This window comes from Haplochromis burtoni, unplaced genomic scaffold, assembly GCF_018398535.1.
Source record: "Haplochromis burtoni strain Fernald_Lab_line unplaced genomic scaffold, NCSU_Asbu1 Contig_126, whole genome shotgun sequence".
NCBI classification, from domain to species: Eukaryota; Metazoa; Chordata; class Actinopteri; order Cichliformes; family Cichlidae; genus Haplochromis; species Haplochromis burtoni.
The window spans coordinates 832,711-856,904 of NW_024582487.1; the positions used below are offsets into that span (position 1 = coordinate 832,711).

Sequence of the window (24,194 nt, forward strand, 5' to 3'; positions counted from 1 at the left end):
ATAGTCATTTGTATTAGTGTCCCTTAAAACCTATAAATGCCAAGTATTAAATGGAGGTCAGTGAAGACCTCAAAGACTATAGTGACTCTATAACATAATGTGACATTTAAGGTGGGCAATCATCAAATAACCCACCAAAATTCCTGAAGCCAAAGCTGCACTCTCCCAGAGAAGTACTTGAACCACCAAAACTCCCAGTTGGCAAACATGACTTTCCAGTTATGTCTTTCCCATCTGCTCATTAGCATCCCATTAGTTTTTATCATCACAATTTTGTCTCCATGTGCTAAACATTAACCTTTCATATACCCACCAGCTAACCATCTCTCACCTGGTTTTTGCATGGTTTGGAGTTGCATTTTCGTAGATAATCGGCTGATATCACATCAAATATCGTACATTTACTTTTTAGAAAGGGAGTATTTTAGTGAAGCCATGCTTTCCCAATGGTGTCCCTTCCTCCCCCTGCCGCCCGCCTGCCTTCCAAACCTCCCCCCAGTGTCTGAGTGAAAATAAACCGCCACCTTTATCCCACCTGATTGTGTCTACATGGGTTTCTTTCCCCTCACAGGAACCAATGAATGAACAGAACTTTGACACTTATGTGAGTACACTGACAGACATGTACACCCACCAGGACCAGTACCAGAGCCCGGAGAACAAGGCGCTGCTGGAGAACATCAAACAGGCCGTGCAGGGCATCCAGGTTTAACTTTGACTGAGGCCGGAACAACAAATGCAAAGCAAAAGCAACAAATGGGGGGAAAAAAAGTGGAAAAAGCACGGAGTGGGTTGTTTTTTGCTGCTGTAATCTATCATTAGTTCTTTAATTTCTTCTGCGGTAATGCTCTCAACTCCATGGGTATCTCTTTTTTTATTATGTTGATTGTTGTTGCCTTGCTTTGAAAAAAAAGGTTTTAAATGAACATTCACGTTTTGTACATTTTCATATGACCTAATATAATGTGATGTACTGTTTATAGCTGCTAATGTATGCACATTCTAGTGTATATGTATGTATTTATTTATTGTAAGCTTGAATCATTTTTTATTTTAATGCGATTTTTTTCATACATCAGAAAAAAAAAAAATACAAACTGGGCGTCACGGGTTTAACAGGGAGCAGAGCGGCGACTGGAACATGAAGAGCAACCACTTCTGAAAAGCTTCTCACAAGCTTGGAAGTTGCTCATTAATTCTTTTTGTTTTCCTCTTAATGTCTGGAAGCGGACACTAATGTAAATCTTTAGCAATGATGAGAAGAAGCGATGCTATGAGCAAGAAGATTTCAAACATCACGACACGGAAACTTTCTGGTGCAAAATCCCATCATCCCCTTCGGAGTTGTTCCGTTTCAAAGCTGTCCTGTTCCGCGGCCCGCTTTTTCTTTGTTCGTGGGAGGGAGTGCCAGTGGAAAGACCAATGGCTACAGAAAATATAGGAGACAATCTGCCATTGTGAATTTATTTGAAATCATCAACCTCGACTAGCTAATAGAACAACGTGTCAGCAATATTGGTATGATAATATTAAAGCGTTTGTTTAGATATGGGATGCAATCTATATGAAAAAAAGTTGTTTGGGTATATGCAATTTCTTATGAATAAAACTAGAAAAGAGCTGATAGATCTTTTTACTAACTATAAATGTATTGCGTTTTGTATAAACCTTTTACTACAATCATGTTTTAGGAATCTGACACGGGTGAGAGGACTTTGGTTCTGTCATGTTCGACTTTGCACAGGGACACCTTTGTTTCCATGTTTTGATGTTTTTATTGCCCGTTAAGAGGCACTTAGCAGGCAAACGGATCTGTAGATATGACTTTTCTTTCTCGAGGCTGACGGCTCCGCTGGACTAACAGGGTCAAAGTTCCCATCCTTCATTGTATATTGCACTCGTTCTGTAGAAAACGTCTTTCCAGTCATGCATCTTGTTGTCTGAGCCACAATGAGACATGATGCCAGACGACGTGATGACCAAGCACCGCTTTTCTTTTTTTCTTTTTTAAGTCTTTGTAATTGAAAAAGATGAATGAAAACTAGAGCCAGCAGTCGTGACGTCTGTGCACTGAATTTACCGACTGAGTATTTGATCTGAATCGGCCTTACTGATGACATTCGGTCTGAAATCACAGTACTGATGGAACATGTTTTCTCAACACCGTCGATCATGCATGCACTTTATTGGAGTATGTTAAAGTATTATCACGTGGTAAATGAAGCAAAAACTGTACAGCGAGTTTGTGGAAACTGACTTTGATAAGACTTTGTGCTGGAGATGCCTGTTGGAAAGCAACTTGAAGCAAATTTCACTGAGTTGATTTATTTAAGGGAAAACTCCCCCTGTGGTCTCTCCCCAGTCTCCTTTATTTCACAGTCCAAGATTTAGCAGAAGAAAACGTCTTCACGGTCAAGCTTTTGTCTGAAACATCACAGTTCAGGATCTCCTCTTTGGTATGCAGACACATTCTAAAACGTGTTTGCACTGGATAATAAGACAATAATCATTTTTTTAATATGTCTGCCATCTTTTCCAAAATATGGTGTCAACAGAGTGGAAAACTGTAGTGCCCTTTTATTTTCTGCATAGACATTGTAAGATGACTCCTGGAGGACTTAACCTCCTGAGACCTGGGCTCATGTTTGGGTTACTTGGGATGTAACAGGCCTGTGTTGGTTAGAATGGAAGGAGGGTGCGTGGTTCCAAAATGAGTTGAAAAAATCTCATATGTTTTCTGTGTGTACATAAAAACGTGTTTATATGTTGTAAGCCGATTACAACCCCCAATGTTTCCAGAAGATTAATTCAACCAAGTGTAACTTTAGGTTACCCACTAATAACACTAACAACAAGTATAAATCAAACCTAATTCTTTATAGAAACAGATAATATGATGGGAAACTGTGTTTATGCGATGCAAAATGTTTAAACATTTGCACATCTGATGGGCTTCTCTGCATATGCTGACTGATATATTACTGTAAAGCCACTCTGGACCAAATTAAGACATGAATAGTATCACTGTATATGATCCAGGAGCCTCGTGAGAATCTAGGGTGGAAATGTTTGAGTATATTTTTAAAATATATTTGTTTGAAATTGTAATACATAGATAAAGACAAATTTTGAAACTTGCACTATACAGCTTACTTATAGCAGTTAGACAGTTAAAGTGATGAAAGGGTGAAATTTTCCTCACTTATACAAGCATAAAAGTTCAATTTAATGTTTAAAGGAAAGCAATTTATTGGATTGTTTCTAAATAATACATAATTACACCACCATAATTACCAGCAGAAACACTTGATACAGCTGGTATCCATATGAAAGTTTTTAGACAAGCGGTACTAATGAAAGCTGAAACTTCAAAGTACAGAAATGTTGATAAATCTTTTATGGAAACTAAACTGCATTTCTGTGTAATCAGGTGCAGCAGTATGTGCTGATATATTTAAACCTGCACAAATAACCAGCTCGTCTAGATATGAATATAAATGAGGGGAAAATATTTACTTGTGTAAAAAAACTACAAATTGTCTCATCATACTAAAATACATTTTTTATGTATTTTTTTTTCCACACAAGGGAGAAACAAACTGCAAAAGGGGGAGTTTTCTTTTAAGACTTCTTTGGACATTTACTGCAAAGTCTCATTCCCTGACTTTTACATCTTCGTCCAGAACTTGGCGTCTGCAGCTTCCTGCCAGTAAACTTCTGCGTTAGATAGACTGACAGCTTGTATTTTTTATTTAGTCAGTTATTCTTACTGATAACAAAGGAAATGGGAGTAAAAGCACAATTCTGCCATTTAAAGACAGTCGATAGACTAGATATTGTAATAACAGATGTAAAAGCTAAACTGTAACTATTTACATAGAGAATCTCAACACTAACATGTGACACGCTAGAATGCAAAAGAAAATCCATATGAATATTTGTGAAATCATCAATTTATGAAGATGATCGTTTCTTTTCAGCAGTGCACAGATAAGGGGTTTTTATACAACATTCATTTTCTCTCCTTTTACCCCTTTTTCTCTGTTACTTGCAAAACTTTCGACAGCAGTTTTCTTACCACATGGCATGGGTTTCTGTTGATATTTTTGCTGTATGTTTAAGGTCATGAGTTGCTATGTGATATTTTAATTTGACTTGTGAAGTTTGTACAATTTTTATCATGCTGGTGTTGGCATCTCTTGCTCTGAATAAATCTTGTGTTGCAACACTGATTATAACCTTCACTTTGTTTGTCATTTTTAAAGCTGACAGTTAGTTATGTTAATAGTGTGCAGTCGGCAGACATTTAGGGATTTTTATTATTTATACACCAATGAAAAGAGATCCAGTTGCCCAGTTACCTTTGTGACTGAAAAATAGAATATACACCAATTTGCCAAACCATTAAAACCACTATAATGTAGGAAAAAGGAAAATGTAAGGATCTGTGTGACCTTGACAAATGGTAGTTTGAGTCTGAGACCATCTCCAGTAAAGCAAGCCTTCCCAGGATGCACTGGCTAGTTTCAGTACCTAAAGTAGTTCAGGGATATCTACCTGGGTACTGATGAAACGCATTAGAGTTAAGGCTGGGTTTTTGTTTTAGCCACATTCTAGATAAGCATATTTTAAATTTTATTTGGTTTAGGTGGGCAAGAATTCTGTAAGGAGGGGTGGACATTAAATCGGCCCAATCCCTAACTCTGAGTCCTAGGTAGTTTATTGATGGACTTAACAGAAATGGGATAGCATACACAGCTTCTGCAGCTGGTCAGGATCTTACTATCTACTACTGGTGGCACCTACAAGCACGTAAGTGTTTGATCTGAACCAGTGATTTTCTTCAGGTTACCAATACCTTACTAGTACCAGGTTGGATCCCTTTTGTCTTGAGAGCTGCCTTAGTTCTTCATGGCACAGTTTCAACAGGGTGCTGAAAACAATCCTCTGTGATTTTTGTCCATATTGACGTGATAGCATCGCACATTTTTTTTTGCAGCAAACTCATTGCCATGATCAATTAACCAGTTTGAAACCAACTTTCTGACATGGTGTATTACCCTGCTGGAAGTTGCCATCAGAGATGGGTACACTGTTCATACAGGAATGAACATGGTCAACAAAGATACTCAGGTAAGCTGTAACATTTAAAGGATACTCAAGCGACACTTAGGGGCCCAAAGTTTGGAAGAAAATGTCCCCCATGCCATCACACCAATAACACTATCCTGAACCACTGATAGAGGGCAGAATAGAGCCAAGCTTTCGTGTTGTTGACCCTACCTTCTGAATGTCAGCAGAAATTGACTCGTCAGACCTGCTAATGTTCTTCCAGTCTTGTGATTCTCCAGTTTGGTGAGCCTGTGTGAATTCTAGCCTCAGTTTCTTGTTATTAGCTGACAGGAGTGGTACTTGGTGTGGTCTTCTCCTGCTGTAGTCCATCTCCTTCAAGGTTGAACATGGTCTTCTGCATACCTTGGTTGTAAGTACTTATTATTTGAGCTTCTGATGCTTTCCTACAAGCTCAAAGCAGTCTGGCTGTTCTCCTCTGGCATCAAGATAAGATAAACCTTTATTACACGTGGGAAATTTGTTAGGTCACGGCAGAAAGTGGACAGTACAAGTTACAAGCAGCAAAAATGAAGAAAAACAAGGAACAGGATAAGATCAAATAGAGGGGATGTTGTCCAACAGGGATGACAGCTTAGCCTCCATTCTCTGGTCACTCACCACCTCCACTGGGTCCAGAGGGCATCCTAGAGCAGAGCTGGCCCCATGGATTTGCCTGTTCAGTCACTTTCTGTCCACAGCAGAGATGGTGCTGCCCCAGCAACAAGGCAGAATTGCTGTTTAGTATAAAATAGAATAGAATGCCTTTATTGTTACTATACAGATGTACAATGAGATACAGAGCATCTCCTACTCAGTGCGAACATGTGGGAGAAGAAAGGAGGGTGAGGTGCACAGTTTCTGCAGCACTATACATATGAACACACACTCCCCGTTGGTGTATAAGGGGGCTAAGTCTGTGCTGTGCCTCCTGAAGGCGACAGTGACCTCTTTGGTTTTCTTGTTGTTCAGTGCCAGGTTGTTCTCTGAACACCATGCTGCCAGCTTCAGGATTTCCTCTCTGTAGGCTGCCTTGTCTCCCTTTGAGACCCCTCCCTTAGAGATTGTTGTGTGAGCAAACTGAGCAGTTTGAGAAATCTGCATATTGCCTTTCTAGCAACAACAACAATGCCACTTTCAAAGTCACATAAGTCACTTTTTTATGAAGTTTCAAACCAGCCTGCTGAAGTTCAATGTCTGCTTGTCTAAATACAATTGGACATAATTTTTGCTGTACAAACATTGTAAATAACAAACTGTGATATGTGAATAAAGCTTTAAAAAGAAATTAAATCCATAAATAATTCTAAAACCACAAGTTCGGTAGAGGGCGCACATGCGTTATCGCAATCGTTGGCCTGCGTTGTTGTACTTCCGGGTGAAAACATGTCCATTTCCGGCGTGGAAGACGACACAAACAAACCAGTCGTGCTGTGGCGGGTTTTTATTCCCCGTGTGCTAACGGTTACAAACGAGCTGCGGATGTGCGCTTTGCCCGCTCGGTGTGTTGAGGCTGGGCGGTGAAGAGACGATTACCATGGTGAAGTGTGTCGTCTCTGGGTGTCCGAACCGCATGGTTAATGTTAGCCGGGGGCTCTTCAACAGACCCAAGAAGAGGTTCTTCAACTTCCCCCAGGACCCTGCGCGTGTCCAGGTAGGGTCAAAAAACTTTGAGAGTTACAACATATTTACAAGCTACATGTTTGAATAGCGATCGTTAGCATCCCTTATATCTGATTCTACCGGCTAACATGATGGTAACATGATGCCAGTTAAACAGCTGCTGTTTAAATAACCCTGATGACATGTGTTAGCTCATTTACTACACAGCTGGAGTGAACAGGAACCCATTTCCAAAACATGGAATCAGCTATGCTGTTTACGCTATTTAAAGCTAGTTTGGCCAGTAGACGAGTAAATATTGTTTTCTTTTTATTTCTACCAGATAAATGCAGTTTTAATCACAAATAACTCCCAGGTTACCAATTTGGCCCTGTATCACAATATCTGTGATGGAGTAAAACCCCAGCCAGTCAAACTAGAGATCAATAAAGACTAACTGTAACTGTGTTCAGGTGTGGCTTGCAGCGCTGAGGGAGACGGAGAAGCAGGACTCTGTAGAGCAGCATCTAATCTGTGAAGACCACTTCTTGCCAGAGGACATCTCGGATGAGGGCGTCAGCAGCGACGCCATTCCCATAATGCCCCCCTGCCTGGACGGAGCCCTGGGTCTGCTCAGTCAATGGGGGGCCGAGTCGTCCGAGGAGGAGGATCAGTGGGCTGCTGGAGGAGGAGGGGGTGAGGAGGAGGAGGAAGAGGAGGAGGAAGTTAATGTTCCTGTTATACCTTTTGCACGAAGACCTACTCCACATAAGCAGGTAAGAAAATGTCTATCTCTACATTTCTTTGTGTGATGTAAAGTAAGGTCCAGTTCACAGCTGGTTGCTGTTCCCTGTATAGAGTCATACAGCGTCGGTCTGTAAGTGCCAAGTTTGCCAGTTTTGTTAAATACATAAAGGCCTCGATGACCTGTGATTTGGGAGTGAGAGTACTAGAATGTATTTGGCCTCCAGTACCACTGTGAGGAACTTTGGAGTCATTTTTGACCAGATTATGACCTTAGTTGAGTGGGGGGATAAAGGGATGTCACGTCACGTTGATGCATTTTTTTAAGTTAAAAACTTTTTTGTTTTGATTTTGTTTACTTGTCAGTTCCAAACTAGTGACTTACTGAATATATATTTTACGTTGAAGACATAACTGAGTGTATAAGCAGTTACAATATTGTTTAATTTATTAACCACAGTGTTTGAAAACATGTATTTAAACAATCAGCTTGTAATTGATCGTTTCTTTTTGGGTTGATTCTTATGTTTTGGTGTGAATAAGTTGGTGTTTTATCACTTTTTGGTGGACATGAAATCATTCTGACTTTGATCCGCTTTGTTTTCACTTTTTGAACTTTAGGAACCAGATGCCAAGATGAATTTAGGAACAAAAAGGTAAAAAAAAAACCCAAAACAACCCAAAATGCTTCTTCTTTTTTTTTTTCTTTTTTTTTTTCTTTTTGCTTTCTTGCTACATTTTACAAATGGCGGTCAAGTTGTAATTCCACTGCCTTTTCTTATCTTTTCAAACATTTTAACGATAAATGATAAGTGAATTTAGTTCATTTTTTATCTTTCTTTCCAGGGAAATCCTCAGTCATTTAAAAGAGATGATACAGACCAGGATATCCACCCGACAAGGTGCATCCTTCTTTGATATTTATTATTTATTCCGATTTTTTTTATTAGGGTTAGGTTAGATTTGAAATACAGAGAAGTAGTGGACAAGATCGAGTAAATGTTCAGCCAGCCAACTGGAGACTCACGGATTGGGACTTTAACAGCCACGTGGTGTGTAGTCCTAACCTGTGCTGTGTTTGCAACATCTTTTAGTGGATAACATAGAAAGATGTAGACTTAAAATGTTTTTATCCCCTTGTTCCGCCTCTGAGTGTCATGGTGGTTTCAGATGCGTCTCTGGGAGTTTTGACAGTGCGCTTCCTGGAACTTCTGCTGATGTCGCCCGATGGCACGATCGACCTCCGGGAGGTGACGAAAAGCCTGCAGACCCGCAGGCGACGAGTTTATGACATCACCAACGTCCTGGAGGGCTTCAACGTCATTGAGAAGCAGACGGCCAATAAGGTTAAGTGGATGTGAGTGAGCAAAAGTTAATTTCTTACTGTTGAGTTCTGAATACTTTGTGCGTTTAATGTTAAACACTGACAAAATAAATTTTTTGGTCTCTTTATGGGTCTTCACGGACATCTCTTGGGTTTCTATCAGTAGAAAGAGGTTGCTTAAAGATGTTTTGTTTAGTTTTTGTTTTCTTAATTAAACTTAAGGTCCTGTGCGCTGTCTGTGTAACACAGTGTAACAGTGAACTTGTTGTCTGTCCAGAGGAAGCTGTCCAATCTCCAGCTTTCTGCTAAAGAGCAGGCAGAAGTTCCAGAGAGAGCTGGAGAACCTAAAGCTGGTGGAGGACACACTTGACAGCCTCATCAAAAGCTGCGCCCAGCAGCTGTTTGACATGACTGACGAGTGGCAGAACGCTCTATATCCTTCTGCATTTCTATCAGGGACTCAGGACAGTTTGAACAGAAGTAATGAAAACAATGCTCCTGAATGTAAACCATGATTTAACCACGTCAAAGTTTTCCTTTCTCAGAATGAGCCTAAAAACAGGTCGATTTGCATGACTAGGTCATTTACAGTAAAGGTAAGAAGTTTGTTTTTGCCAATTTGAATGGAAATTAATGTAAATGTTCTTTATTTAAAAAGAAAAGTATGTTATGCTTGAGTAAACAAAACTCCAAGTGAGCTGAGACTCCTCTGGCTTTCTGTAAAACCTCTGAGCACCAAAACGTCCTCTCTTCATGCATGAAAAAAACCTGCAGTTTAATTAAATGCCACTTGGTGTCACACCTGCTGATACAGAAACAGCCCCTGGTTTGCAGAGTTTGCTTTCGAGATTTTAAGAATACAATTATAATTGTATTATTTTATTCAATTATAATTGTATTCTTATTATAATTCCATATTTGTGCTTCCACTGCCCCCTTGTGGCCATTACATTAGTTACTGCAGGTTAGATGAGAGAACAGAAAATCTGTCAACGATTTACTCTAGCTGCACATCTGAGAGCATCACTCCTGACACTCTATAAAGATTAAAATGTCACTTTCGTCATTGGCATGAAAAGAAACCGTGAGGTCTAAAACCACCCTGTAATAACTGTTAAGTGAATAGAAGATAGTTTTCTTTAACTGTCCTCCTGCACATTGGCCTACGTGACCCATGAGGACATCAGCCGGCTCGAAGCTTTCCAGGAGCAGACCGTGATCGTCGTCAAAGCTCCAGAGGAAACCAAACTGGAGGTTCCTGCACCGACAGAGGTAAAACAACATAAAAATACTAAAATATCACAGACTAGGATAAAGTTCATTTTCAGGATGATCTGGTCTCTTTTATCTGAGTTCAACTCCAATAAATGTAGCATGATTAAAATAGTGTGTAAAGTAATCATTGTTTTTGTTGTTTTTCGAAACCTGATGATAAATTTTTCTAAACGTACGCTGAAACTCGGGGTACATTCATGCATGTGTGTTGGTGCAGGACAGCATCCAGGTCCACTTGAAGGGGGGGAAAGGCCCCATCATGATGATGACTTGCGATATTGGGACGGGTGAAGCTGTGACAGAAGAGATGAGCGGCTGCTTTGTGACACTGGAGGAAAGCCGGATAAAGACGACCACACTGCACAGAGGTAAAAGGAAAAAACAGAGTAACACAGGGTGATAAAACCTGAGGTTTCAGTAACTCAACTGGTTCAGGTTGATATTGAGACTGTTTAGTGTTGAGCTACACACCGTGTATAAATGAGCTCAGTGCAGATGACCATCAGGACCTGTATTTATCATGGCCAGTGGGTTTATTATGTGACTAGTTTTTATACCTACATATTTAGCTGTGGAGTGTACTTTAAAGAGAGATCAGTGGGTTAGTGAGGCATGTTGAGCCTAAAGTCTGAGCTTTTAGGGTCACATTATTGGCTCTTTTACTAGCTAGATCACCATGGTAACTTATGCCGATTACATAAACCTGTCTGGATTAAGTTATGTTCCATTTTCATTTAAAGTCAGCCAGTCACGCCTCTTTTACTTTCAGTATGCCTTAAGTGCCATTTAGACATGCAGCCTGTTGAGCTGTACTTTACTGGCATTGCTAAAGTTAAGCCTTTCTGTCCATCATTAAAGTTTCAGAGCTCCAATGTGCAGCTGATCTGTTACAACAATAAATGGGAGCACTCAGTAGTAAATCTATTCAATTATGACATCACAAATGTGTCTGACAGAAACAGGCGGCTCTCAGTTGATCCATTTTCCTCTTAAGAATGAAGTGATGCATCGAAGTTGTCCTAAAGCAGAAAGCCTGAGTCACCGGAATCTAGACAACCACCTTTGTGATGCATGAAATCTTTGACTGAGGTTTTAGGTTTTGTCAAAGCAGCTAACATAAACAAAGCTTGGATATGTTAAACTTGCTTTGTAGTATACCCCTCTGATGGAGGATGCATCAGGAAAGCCCTTTCCTCCTCATGAGCCTCTGCACTAGATTGAATAACATTTCAGTGAAAGCAGTGGGCCAGGAGCAATAAACATGATCAGATCTCAGTGCGCTCAGAAAGCTTGATTATGTAATAAAACTCTCTAAATGACCTCGAGTATGTTTTTGCACTTGGGTTCTGCAGTTTCTTTTATGGGTGAGCATAAACACTAAATGTAACTCAGCTGATGTTTGTAGTCTGAATTCATGGTCATGATGCTGTTGTTGCTGTTGCAGAGACCTCGATTCCACAGAGTCCCACAGAGTCCCACACAGAGCACGTAGCTACCAGCTGATCTCCAGAAGATATCGTCTGATTTCAGGGTTCAGCACAAGGAATTTGAAAGCATTAACAGAAACTGCAAAACATTTCTGAAAACGGTTTTGACTGGAAAGATCCAGAAATGAATTGTCAGCTAAATGATATTCAGCTGAACGTCGTCAGCTGAGTCCTGGCATGATGGGGACTTTATTTATGGATCATTTGGCACCATGTTTCATGTAACTGATGTGGATGAGAACAGTTTAACCCAGATGTTTGGAGATTCAGTTTTGTATGAAAGACTTTGGGGGAATTGAGCTGCTGAGCCTCCATTCTGCAGATGAGTGCAGAGATTCTGGAGGCCTTGTAATACACATAACAGTTATTTACTGACGAACATTTCCTGTAAAATATTTTACCTCTTTGTATTTTGAGTTTGTATCAGTGTTTATGTCCTGATATATGAATATTTTCATCTTGGTTTGAACTTTCATTTAGAAACACACCTCCAAGATGCTGTAATGAATAAAAATGAACTTGTATAAACCTGAGGAGATGGCTCATTTCTTTCACCAGCAGCTGAAACGATTTAAATATGTGAATTTTGTGACCCCTGACCTTTTCTTCTCTCTGGTTACACTTACTCAATTCTCTTTTCTGAAACACCTCATCAAAGGCCTTATGGTTAATTATTGTGTTTAAAATAATATTGTTATGAAGGCTAGATGCATTTCCAGGAGTGGGAGCTTTTTTTTTTTCTTTGTCAAGGTCTTTAATCTTGAAAACTGCATGGCACACAGACAGGCAGAAAAGACCATTCAATAAAAATATCAATTCTGGGGATCTGGAACACGGAAAGTAGAATATCTAAGCAAATGTAACCAGCTAACTTCAAACACCGGTCATACTTTGAGTGTCTCCGGAGTTTTTTCAGCACCGGTTTATACACACATACAGAAAGACATTACTATGACATCCACTTCAAATTGAACTACAGGGTGATGCTATTATACATGATATTGAGACACACAATTCTAATCTTATATGACATTCTTAGCAAATTTACAGCAAATAAAACAAAGCACAAATTCAAAGTTTTTTTTATTTTAAATTTTTTATTTTATTTTGTTTTTCTTGGTTTGGCGCTGTTTCTGAACTTCAAATGTCCTGTTGTAATTGGACATTTTGATGTAAGAAACAGCAGCAAACCCCAACAACACTTCCCTCATGGTGCTTTATATTGTAAGGTCAAGACCCTACAATAATGCAGAAAAACTCCAACCCCCTAGAGCAAGCACTTTGGCGACAGTGGGAAGGAAAAACTCACTTTTAAAAGAGAGAAACCTCCGGCAGACCAAGGCTCTGGGATGGGGTGGCCATCTGCCTTGGCCAGTTGGTGATGAGGGAAGGAAGTTGGGAGAAGAGTTTCTTTTTAACCACTCTGGTTTGAAAAGTTCATTTAGATGCCCAATCTACATGAATATTTTAAGCCAATTTAAGAGTTCTGTCACATAATTACATGCACGTGTCAGTTCAATTTTAGCGTGCACACGAGAAAACCCTAAAGATGATGTTTGGTCTCCTCAGTTTGGCATGTTTTTTGAAGGCTGCCATGATTAGTTTGTCAACCAATGAGTTGCTTGACCTCAGTATTGAAGGAGGCCACGTTTCTTGGAGTTCAGTGTATATTGTCAGGCTGAGTTGTTCAATGTTCTCCAAGGACATTTTGTAGTTTTTGGACACAATTTTGTTCCACATCTTACCGTTAAGCCTCTGTATAGTAAACTCAACTATATCTGGATCTGCTGACTTTTTTCTTTGGTTCATAGTGTGCATTACCACATCTTCAATGACAGTTTTCACCACTTCCTTGTACTCTTGCCTGTTTTTAGAGACACTGAGTACTCTTCTTGGTAATGCAAAGAGGTGTTTTGTGAAGGCTGGGACAGTAAAGTTATCGAGCTGTTCCCTCAAATTAAAAATCAAATACTTGTCCTTGCAGTTGTGTGCTATGCAAAGATCCTTGAGAATGGCCCTGTCAAGATTTTTCAGCCGTTTTGAGGACAGATCCAAATGTTTCATTGTTTCAATTTCAGGCCAGATTTTCTGAATGAGGCGATCGCTGATGCAGTTAGGAGTGAGGCGCTCTGTGAAAAGCTTGTATTTAGAGGAGACTTTTTCTATGGCCTGTGAAACCACCAACTGGATCAGTCTGTTCACACACAACTTATCCTCCATTTTCCGTGCTTTCTCCCATGGTGATATTTCAGCCTTTGTCTCCTGTATTTGGTTGAGCTCATCTGCGCTCAGATACGTCTGGAGGATGTATCTCTCTGGGGTTACCGTTTCTACTGTCTCTGTCTTTGCCTCCGCTAATTCTTTTGTCTGCTCATCCGTTTTTCTCTGCATTTCATTTGTGTCCGTCACCGTCACCATTTTCTGCTCTTCCAGGACTTTCTTATTTTCTTCCTCCAGGACTTTCTTCTCCTGCTCCAGATTCTCTCTGTGTGTTTTCTCATTAGACAGAGTTTCTTCCAGAGAGGCCTCATATTTCTGAAGTTGTGCAAGCTCAGCAGACAGACTTTCCTTCTCCTGTTTGAGGATCAGGATTTTGCTGTCACTCTGCTGAAGCTGCTGTTTCAGATGGTTCATCTCAAGGTCAAAGGTGATGGTATTTTCCTGACCTGAGATGAAAACGCAACAAGTCTGATCCCCTTTTTCGTTGGTGGTACTGCTCATTTTCACTTTGCATGAAACTGATTCATCAGTGAGTTGTCCAGCTTGGATCTCATACTGGTCCTGAATAAGGTTGTCCAGTGCACCTTTTGGCACAGTGCACACAAATTCTGCTTTTGCTTTTTGGTTGCTCATTTCTGACATTTGAAACAAAGCTAACAAAGCTAAAAACAGATATTGAGATAAGAATGAGGGAAGCAGAACAAAAGTTCATCCAATGAGTCGCTCGTGACTGTAAGTAAGAAACGTGCTTGTCCAGTGTGCTGTTTCACCTGCTTTTAAGGAGTTGAGTTGACTGTGACGTCACAGCCTGATTCTCTTGCCTTTCATCTTTGAAACTAACCCCGCCCACAGCAACGCTCCCTATTGGCTGATTGAAAATAGGTAACGCCCACAAAGAACAGCCTGTCAGAATTTCTGACGTCATGGCCCGATTCTCTTGCCTTTCATGTTTCAAAACGGGCTTTAATTTGCTTAAGCATTTGGGTCACTTCATCGAAAACAAACAAACAAAAAAACAGTGTGATAAATTTTACTTAGGTACTAGAAACTTAGTGTTCCCTTTTGAGAGTATCTTCTTTAGGTCTTTATACATTAGTGCCTTACAAGTTTCTAGTTGATTTAACAGACATCCAGTTCACCTTGTAGTCCTGTTTTGATTATGGATCAGTTCTGGGTCTGGTTGAATTGGGTTTTAGTCCCTGTGTCTTGATACAGGCTGATTTTGTTCTGCCTTGCTGCTTAATAAAAAAAAAAAGTTTACAATGTCCTGCATATGTGATATATATTTTTTCTTATATTAAGTTATTCTTTTTCAAACAAAACTCAAAACACAGGCTAATAAATCTTCAACTTCACAGCATGTTTTTCACTCATTTCTAACGATACTGCTCAAGGGAAGCATGTAAAATGTAAACAGTACATAATTAACCTCAGTGTATGAAGAATACTCTCAATTTCCATGAACAAATTGGAGTCTATTAGATAGATATGATACCAACCACTGCACCGCAGTACCTGTAATACCTACAGCATGTTCTAATCGCTCTAATAGAATATTATGGTCAACAGTTTCGACGCTGCACTGAGGTCTAGCAGGACAAGCACAGAGATGAGTCCAGTGTCAGAGGCCATAAGAAGATCATTTGTAACCTTCACTAAAGCTGTTTCTGTGCTGTGATGAGCCCTGAAACCTGACTGAAACTCTTCAAATAAGCCATTCCTCTGTTTACGTCCTATGTCTAATACTTAAAGTTATTTATTATAAAATCTTCCATCCAAACCCTGACAAAGACGAGCTGTAAGGGGCCAGCACAGAGCAGCAACCTGAAGATGAGGTGGGATTACGTATGTTTGCAGCTGCAGAAAACAAGGCAGACCACTGTCCATCTGCCCCATCAGCACACTGCAATAAAAGAATGAGGAAGCTGGCCGAGAACTTCTACTCCTGATGCGCACTTTACATCCAGAGGACGACTAGAAGGAGGCCGAGTCATGTAGAATGTTTTAATCTAGATCACGTGGCTGTGCTTTGTAGCACTCCGAACTTTTGTCTGATTAGCCACAGATATAATTTTTTTTTTGTTTTTTTTTTTAATGCATCAATATTTAGGATGTCTTGTAAAGAGTGATTCTACAAGATATGTCCATAATTAAGTACATGCCTAAGACGTGATATTTTTATAAACTGGAATTGAAACAAAATGTCACTGATGAGAAAGTATTCTCATTATCTTCAGGCTAGGTGATTGTAACCTATCAGAGAAAGGTTGTGAGCTCCCAGTCTTCTTTCCTCAGAGAGCTGGACCTGAATGATAATGATTTATAGGGGTCAGGAGTGCAGTAACAGTTGCAGTGTATGTGGACCTAAAGCTGGCATTAAATCCTTCTATATAGTCTCTCATACTAAATAGGTTTTACTCTTTACCTTCTTCTCATTGGCATCCCTGGAGCCCTCATTCCCTTATCACTTTATATATGTACAGTGGGGCAAAAAAGTATTTAGTCACCCACCGATTGTGCAATTTCACCCACTTAAAATGAAGACAGAGGTCAGTAATTTGCACCAGAGGTACACTTCAACTGTGAGAGACAGAATGTGAAAAAAAAATCCATGAATTCACATGGTAGGATTTGTAAAGAATTTATTCGTAAATTAGGGTGGAAAATAAGTATTTGGTCACCTCAAACAAGGAAAATCTCTGGCTCTCACAGACCTGTAACGTCTTCTGTAAGAAGCTTTTCTGTCCCCCACTCGTTACCTGTATGAATGGAACCTGTTTGAACTCATCATCTGTATAAAAGACACCTGTCCACAGCCTCAAACAGTCAGACTCCAAACTCCGCCATGGCCAAGACCAAAGAGCTTTCGAAGGACACCAGGAAAAGTATTGTAGACCTGCACCAGACTGGGAAGAGTGAATCTACAATAGGCAAGCAGCTTGGTGTGAAAAAATCAACTGTGGGAGCAATCATCAGAAAATGGAAGACATACAAGACCACTGATAATCTCCCTCGATCTGGGGCTCCACGCAAGATCTCATCCCGTGGGGTCAAAATGATCATGAGAACGGTGAGCAAAGATCCCAGAACCACACGGGGGGACCTGGTGAATGACCTGCAGAGAGCTGGGACCAAAGTAACAAAGGTCACCATCAGTAACACACTACAACGGCAGGGAATCAAATCCCGCAGTGCCAGACGTGTTCCGCTGCTGAAGCCAGTGCATGTCCAGGCCCGTCTGAAGTTTGCCAGAGAGCACATGGATGATACAGCAGAGGATTGGGAGAATGTCATGTGGTCAGATGAAACCAAAGTAGAACTTTTTGGTATAAACTCAACTCGTCGTGTTTGGAGGAAGAAGAATACTGAGTTGCATCCCAAGAACACCATACCTACTGTGAAGCATGGGGGTGGAAACATCATGCTATGGGGCTGTTTTTCTGCCAAGGGGACAGGACGACTGATCCGTGTTAAGGACAGAATGAATGGGGCCATGTATCGTGAGATTTTGAGCCAAAACCTCCTTCCATCAGTGAGAACTTTGAAGATGAAACGAGGCTGGGTCTTCCAACATGACAATGATCCAAAACACACCGCCCGGGCAACAAAGGAGTGGCTCCGTAAGAAGCATTTGAAAGTCCTGGAGTGGCCTAGCCAGTCTCCAGACCTCAACCCCATAGAAAATCTGTGGCGGGAGTTGAAAGTCCAGTGTTGCTCGGCGACAGCCCCAAAACATCACTGCTCTCGAGAAGATCTGCATGGAGGAATGGGCCAAAATACCAGCTACTGTGTGTGCAAACCTGGTAAAGACCTATAGTAAACGTTTGACCTCTGTTATTGCCAACAAAGGTTATGTTACAAAGTATTGAGTTGTATTTTTGTTATTGACCAAATACTTATTTTCCACCCTGATTTACGAATAAATTCTTTACAAATCCTACCATGTGGATTCATGGATTTTGTTTTTTTCACATTCTGTCTCTCACAGTTGAAGTGTACCTCTGGTGCAAATTACTGACCTCTGTCTTCATTTTAGGTGGGGGAACTTGCACAATCGGTGGCTGACTAAATACTTTTTTGCCCCACTGTATATAACTCACCTGGTGTTGTAACTAAATCTCTGTTTGATTGCACAGCTCCAAGTCCTGCCTTATACAACGGGACACCCACATTTATTCATCCGATCTTCTTTCATATGGTAAACCAGTCTAGAGGAGAATGCACTGACTACTTATTGCAAAAAAATAAATTACAATACACAAAGTTGATCTGAATCCAAGCTCACATTTCTTTCATCCAGCAAATCTGTTCTTCACATCTGTTTAGATGTGAAATATCAGATATTAAGAGATGAATAAGTGGAAAAAAAGCTATGAATGCATATGATTCCAGTATTATAATATTGTTGTTTTAAGCTATTCAAAATGACTGAAAGAACGTCCACCACCAGGAAAGGAAACCTTGGCTTCCTTCTGGACCTACTGTGTTCAGAGTGTGTCATGTTTATGGAGAATTTGGTCCTAAAATGGAGACTCCAAGGCAGATTTAAATGAACAAAAATGAACCTTTATGTCCATTTGGCTGAAGAAAACAGGGTTCAAAAGTTATCCAAAACAGAAAACACATGAGCCAAAAACCTGAACACAATGCACACAGGAGCAGAGGCTATCACAATAAGACAGGACACAAACACTGAGACGAAGACACAGGCAAAAGGTAAATAACCACCAACTATACATGGGACACCTAACAGAAACGCAGAGTAGACACAGGGAGCATAGGACAGGAAAACCTTGAATGACTAAAAATGATAACTATGAATACAGAATATGAACAAACACATAATCTAAGCAAAACTCAAAACAGGTTCAAATCAAACACAGAATTTTGAAGAGAAATTTAAAGTCAAAAACTGGAAAGACGGAAACACTGGCTCCGAAACCCAGAATGTGTTACGATTCTGTACAAGTGGCAGATAACGACACAGACTGATGCCAAAATAAAAGCTTCTGAGAAATGTATGTGCAGCATAAGATTATGCTTACACACAGCCAGTAATAAGGAATTTATTTATAGACTATTACATTTTACAGTAGAATTAGCTTTATTATTTATTATTATTTATACATTTTATGATGGAAAGCACAGACTAAAATCTGCTGTGAGAAAATGTGTTAAAATAAGCAGAGTATGTGGCTTGGTCTGATGGACCAATCTCCTAGCTGGCTTTACTCTGTACATTCAAGTCCATGTTCACCATGTCTCGTGTAAGCTGTGAGCAAATCTAGTTTTTGATAAAATATGCAGCAGTTATAAGATGATTGTTTGCCCTGAACACCGTCTGACTCAGTTATGATTTTGAATACCCTGAAAACTCGGCTTCAAATATGGACAGTTGTTCTGGAGTTAATGATACCAGCTCGTTTCTTTTTTTACAACCATCTGATCCCTTTACAACACCACCACCCAGTGGACAGACGTCATCACTGCATCATGATCAACAAAACCGTTCCGAGGTCAAATGTAAGCATGTAATAGCTTTTTATTTCATTTATTTTACCTGTATAAGATAAGATCCAGCATAAACTATTCGTTACGTAGGTATCATGCACATTATATTATTTGCTCGTAATTATTAATAAACATGTAAATATTAATTAATGACGACCAGAGTTCAGCAAAACTGTTGCAGCTGGAGATGGTTTGAATCACTTATAGACTGCCGGGTAGCTTCATCTATACAAATATAGAAGAAACACGTCTATTTTCTCAGTTTAGAATCACAAATTAACCCCACACGTCTTTGGACTGGACTGTGGGAGGAATGTGGAGGACAGGGAGAACATACAGGCACAGAACACAGGACCTTTTTACTGTAAGGCTGTGTGCTAACCACTGCACCACCATGCCACTGTGCTAACAAAGCCTAGCCTCTGTGACCCTGAAATGTTATGATCAGTGGTCCCCCAAAAAAAGTTAAGTTAAATTAGGATACAGCATTTTAGGAGCTTAGTGTAGACTAAAGATCCTACAGTTTTACAAGTTGCTGAAAGACCTTATTATATGACTAATGGGCTGAAGCCCTAAAACATCAGAGTATCAAGACTATTTTGTTTTTGGACTTTCAGCACTGACAGACTTTGTTCTGGGATCTTTCCAGTAAATCTTCTTTACTAACCAAAAAGGAAGCACTCAGTGAATGGGTTAAAATAACACTATCAAGCATTGGACAATAGCCAACAAAAATATTTTTCTCCCAATTATTATTATTTTTAGTCATTAAATATCCACAGACTATATAAAAATGTACTTGTAGCAGTTACAGTGTCTTCTTTCTGTATTTGTGTTGGTGACACTGGGAGTTCCTGCAGCCATGCTTCCAAGCATCAGAGGACGCACTGAAAACATGTTGAGACACACTTGGCTCTGGGATTTCTGGCACTCAGTTCAGGGAAAATAGCCAATCTGCATGTAACATGGAGACAGGTGGTTTCCTATTGGTTTTGGCATGACCAGTTTAACCTTTATGGGAGTTTGTTCTAGGACAAGGGAGGAGAGATGATATAACTAATGTTTTTTTTACACTAGTAACTTTTGAATGACTTTTTTCCTACTGTGCTGTTTTCCCCCTTTTTGAATGTAGTGTTATTATGTTATGTTGTGAATGTGTGAATAAGACTTTAGACTTGGCACAGAAGTTTGCTTGTTTAGTGCAAAAAAACCCAACAACAGCAAAATTATGACAAGCAAATGATAATAATGATGAGGAATAATGATAAATGAAAAGGGAATTCATTGGTTTCTATTCATTTGAAGTATTCAAATTCTCGTAAAAGATGCAAACAAATAGGAGTTTACATGAATACTGAAAATAATTTTGTGCCACTAAAAACTCTGAAAAGAGGTTATGACAGAAAACAATAAAAGGAATGCCAATCAAACTTAAATTGGTTAAAATATAATGTCTATGTATAAGATAGTGCAGCAGCCTCTGAGTATTGGATTCTATATAAAAATAAAAAAATTCTCTTTGGATTATCATGTGTTAAATTGTAAAATAACTGGGTTTGTAGATAAAATAGGACCTGATGCTGCTGTTATCCCCCGTCAACCAAAACACTTCACTTGTACTTAACCCTTTAAGTATTTTTATTCATCTTTAGGCATTAAAATAATAAAAATACTAAATAAAAATTCTGATTGAGGTTGTCATAATTCATGCATGACAGGGTTAAATAACAATGATTACAATGAAGCACGTCATACAACTATAATAACATTAAATGACCAGTGGGTGGCAGGGTATGGAGTGACACATTAGTGTCCAATGTAGTGGTTTATGTGCAAGTATAGCATCAACACTGACACGTATACAAGAAAACAGCCTTTGAATAGCTGCCCATTGTAGTGACCACTATGTCTGAAAGGGTTAAATAAACAAAAACCATTAAACTCAATTTAACAGTTCAACATCTTAACATATGGTTTGAACAATCCTGGACGAGCCCCCAAACATAGCAAACAGGCTCAAGGTAAATAATATGTTGATATGTAAGAGTCCACACATGAGATCTACTAAGTAAACACAAAAGCAACAATGTTGTGTGCAAGTCAGTATAGACATCAGAAAGAAGGGAAGGTAAAACAGTTAACTGGGCTATATTTGTGTCACTGTATAGGTCTTTGACTATGCAGAGTGAAACATTAAGTGTATGCAACCAGTGTACATGTGCTTACATGCAAAAAACAATGGTGTTTAACAGGAATGCTTGGAAGCCATGCATGAATAGAAATTAATGGAAGTGACACTACAAAAGACAAATGAGACAAAAACATCATAACAATTGTATGAAAATGATAAAATTGCATGATTGTCCAAGTACTCACTGCAATTCTGTGGTGAGTTAGATCTCAGAGGATAGATGGGACAAGGGACTACAGCAAGCAAAACCCATTTGAGTGTTTCCCTGGGCACCTAGCTAAGGTTTCAAAGTCAGAGATTTGAAAGTCGGTAAGTTTGATGTTAAACAGAATAAAGCTAAGAGTGTCACGGCTGTGGCAGCAGTTGTGTGGTGTAGAGAAGAAGGACCCAAAATGCAGGCACCTGCTGTGATGCAAGGGAGCTTTATTGTAGAAGGTGAAAATAACAAAAGCAAGGACAGAACGAAACATATAACCCAAACTGGGGAAACTAATAACAAACAAAACCCGAAACCATAACTCACGGAATAACACTCAGGGAAAAACATATGGAGGTGACACAGGGGATGAAGAGCGGAGAATGGAGAGCAGAGAGACGCAGATATTCACCAAGTTACATAGCAGAGGCAGACACACAATATAAATACACACCAGGTAATCAGGAAATGATACACAGGGAAGGACACAGCTAAAACTAATGGGCATGACGAGACACAGACCTTCAAAGTAAAACAGGAAATTCACAGACTGTTTAACAACAAAAACTCAGGGACATGAACAGAGCACAAGGGGAGAGCACAGGGAGGAATAGTAAAACACTAAACACAAGAACCAAAACCCTAGGAACTAAGAAAACAAAAATTAACCCGAAACATAAGATGCCACCAATATTAAACACAAAACGCTGCGTCTAACAACCCAGAACCATGACAAAGAGGTGATGGGAATATGAGAAACATATTTAAATATCTCAGGAGACTGCATGTTAAAAAAGTCATATCTAACCATATGGTTTTAGATTGTTATCTTAATTATCCCAACAGATTTGTATTGGTGGAAATATCAGGTTTGCAGAACAACACTTTTATTCACAAATTCAATTAGTTGTCTTCCACACACATATGGACAAACAAACAGTTTTCTATCTTTATAAGGAACCTCAGTGACACACGGACCTCACAAAGATAGGCTGACACATACACACTGGCTCAGCTCGGTGTGTATTTGGGTGAGAGCCATGACGCTTGCTGCTGGTTGACATGTTGCATCGCAGCGTGACTTTCTGAAGCAGCAGTGGGTTGTTCAGAGCTGATGACGCCAATCAGGACTATGAATAACACACACATGCACACACAGACACACACAAAGACAGAGGGAAAGGAGTACACCTTGTGCGTCACTCGGATTATAAATGCCACCAGCTTTCCTCCCAAACATTTGTCTTTCCTTTTTTCCAGTTCGGTTAGTGCTGCAAAATCATCATATTTTCCCATTTTGTAAAAAGATTATTATAAAAAAAACACACAAAATAAAACTACCAGCCGGTTTCATTTTTAACTTTTGAAATGCCATCATCTTTAAGCTTACAGATAACGTCCCAATCATCCCTCAAATTACTGTATGTGGAATAAAACATTTTATATTCATGTTTTTTTTATGCTCAAGCCACAGTTTATTAAGTTCATGGTTTATTATTTGTTCTCGAAACCCAACTCTGTGCGTGTGTTTGCTATGTTTTCCATTTTCCAAACACTACAAGCAGACAGCAAATAATTTGCCTGCTTCAAACGTCACTCTGTTTTCTCAATCCTTTTATTGGCGTAAGCTCTGAAACCAATTTCAGTAAAATGACAAATATATACCAGAGTGAAGAAGATCATGTAAAAACAACAGCATAAAATTCCCCAAAACAAACCAAAAAAATGTCACATATTATTAAATAACAGCGATGAACATTATTTTGCATAAAGATCTCATGGTGTAAACGATTGTTGGAATTTTAGAGAAGTTTATTTTCAATAAAACCATTTCTTAGCTACAATAACGCCTTCAGATTTTCTCAGTTACGGAACCGGCAAATATGTGAGCCAAATGTGGTCTTACATTAAGAATGGTCTCTGCACACCTGACATCTGGGCCGTATAAGTCATCAATGTAGTCAAGGCCAAATATGGCTCACAGAAAACTGCAGGGGTGGGCCACATATGGCCCAAATATTCATTCCAGTGTCAGTGCAATCATTAAAGCAAAACAATTCATTCTTTGATATCCGTGGGCTTCATCTCAAACGGTCATATTTTCATTCAACATTGTTGTATTTTGTAGTAATAAACTTTTTGACTTCGCTGTCTGTTGACAATAAATCCAAAATGTAAATCACCTGATCCAATTTTTCTGTCCTCGCTAAGGAAACACACCGGAAAAACTCACGGGACTCGTAGGAGACTCAAATGTACAACAAGAGGAAGAAAAAAAATGACTGAAAAACAATTCACACACAAACAAGGAGCCAGGAAGAAAATGAAGGAAAAACAGGGCTGCACAACAAAGGAGCACAATTAAAGACCAAGGGGAACACAGGAGTACAAACACTGTGGACTGATTGGGGATAAGACACCAGTGCACACAGGAGAAGATAATCAGACAGGGAGGAAGCAAAAAGTAAAAGAAGTAGCATGAGAAAACCAACAATCAGAAAAGACACCAGAAAACTGAACATGATGCAGAGAAAA

General features: G+C 39.5%; 2 protein-coding genes across 11 annotated transcripts in view; both read left to right on the forward strand.

Moving 5' to 3' along the window:
• The window catches only part of myt1la (myelin transcription factor 1-like, a), an 88,382-nt gene extending 84,144 nt beyond the window's left edge, over positions 1-4,238 (forward strand). For all 10 annotated transcript variants that reach the window (XM_005929886.3, XM_005929887.3, XM_005929889.3 and 7 more), the window contains one exon: positions 572-4,238. In XM_005929886.3, coding sequence (XP_005929948.1) covers positions 572-712 — 141 coding nt within the window. In that variant the 3' untranslated portion in view covers positions 713-4,238. The remainder of the gene's footprint in view (positions 1-571) is intronic.
• A 2,244-nt stretch (positions 4,239-6,482) lies between these two features.
• e2f6 (E2F transcription factor 6) lies at positions 6,483-12,069 on the forward strand. The gene is made up of 9 exons (XM_005929890.3): positions 6,483-6,763; positions 7,185-7,487; positions 8,077-8,111; positions 8,302-8,357; positions 8,626-8,812; positions 9,057-9,212; positions 9,937-10,051; positions 10,272-10,422; positions 11,499-12,069. Exons 1-9 carry the CDS (start codon positions 6,647-6,649, stop codon positions 11,555-11,557), a joined length of 1,179 nt encoding a protein of 392 aa, XP_005929952.1. The 5' UTR covers positions 6,483-6,646; the 3' UTR covers positions 11,558-12,069.
• Positions 12,070-24,194: the final 12,125 nt, after the last annotated feature.

Excerpts from the sequence above, each read along its gene's own strand:
- e2f6 (XM_005929890.3), top strand. The coding sequence starts at position 6,647 with ATGGTGAAGTGTGTCGTCTCTGGGTGTCCGAACCGCATGGTTAATGTT. Across the intron at positions 8,358-8,625 it reads CAGGATATCCACCCGACAAG|ATGCGTCTCTGGGAGTTTTG; the intron begins GTGCATCCTTCT and ends TGGTGGTTTCAG. Across the intron at positions 8,813-9,056 it reads GCCAATAAGGTTAAGTGGAT|AGGAAGCTGTCCAATCTCCA; the intron begins GTGAGTGAGCAA and ends TTGTCTGTCCAG.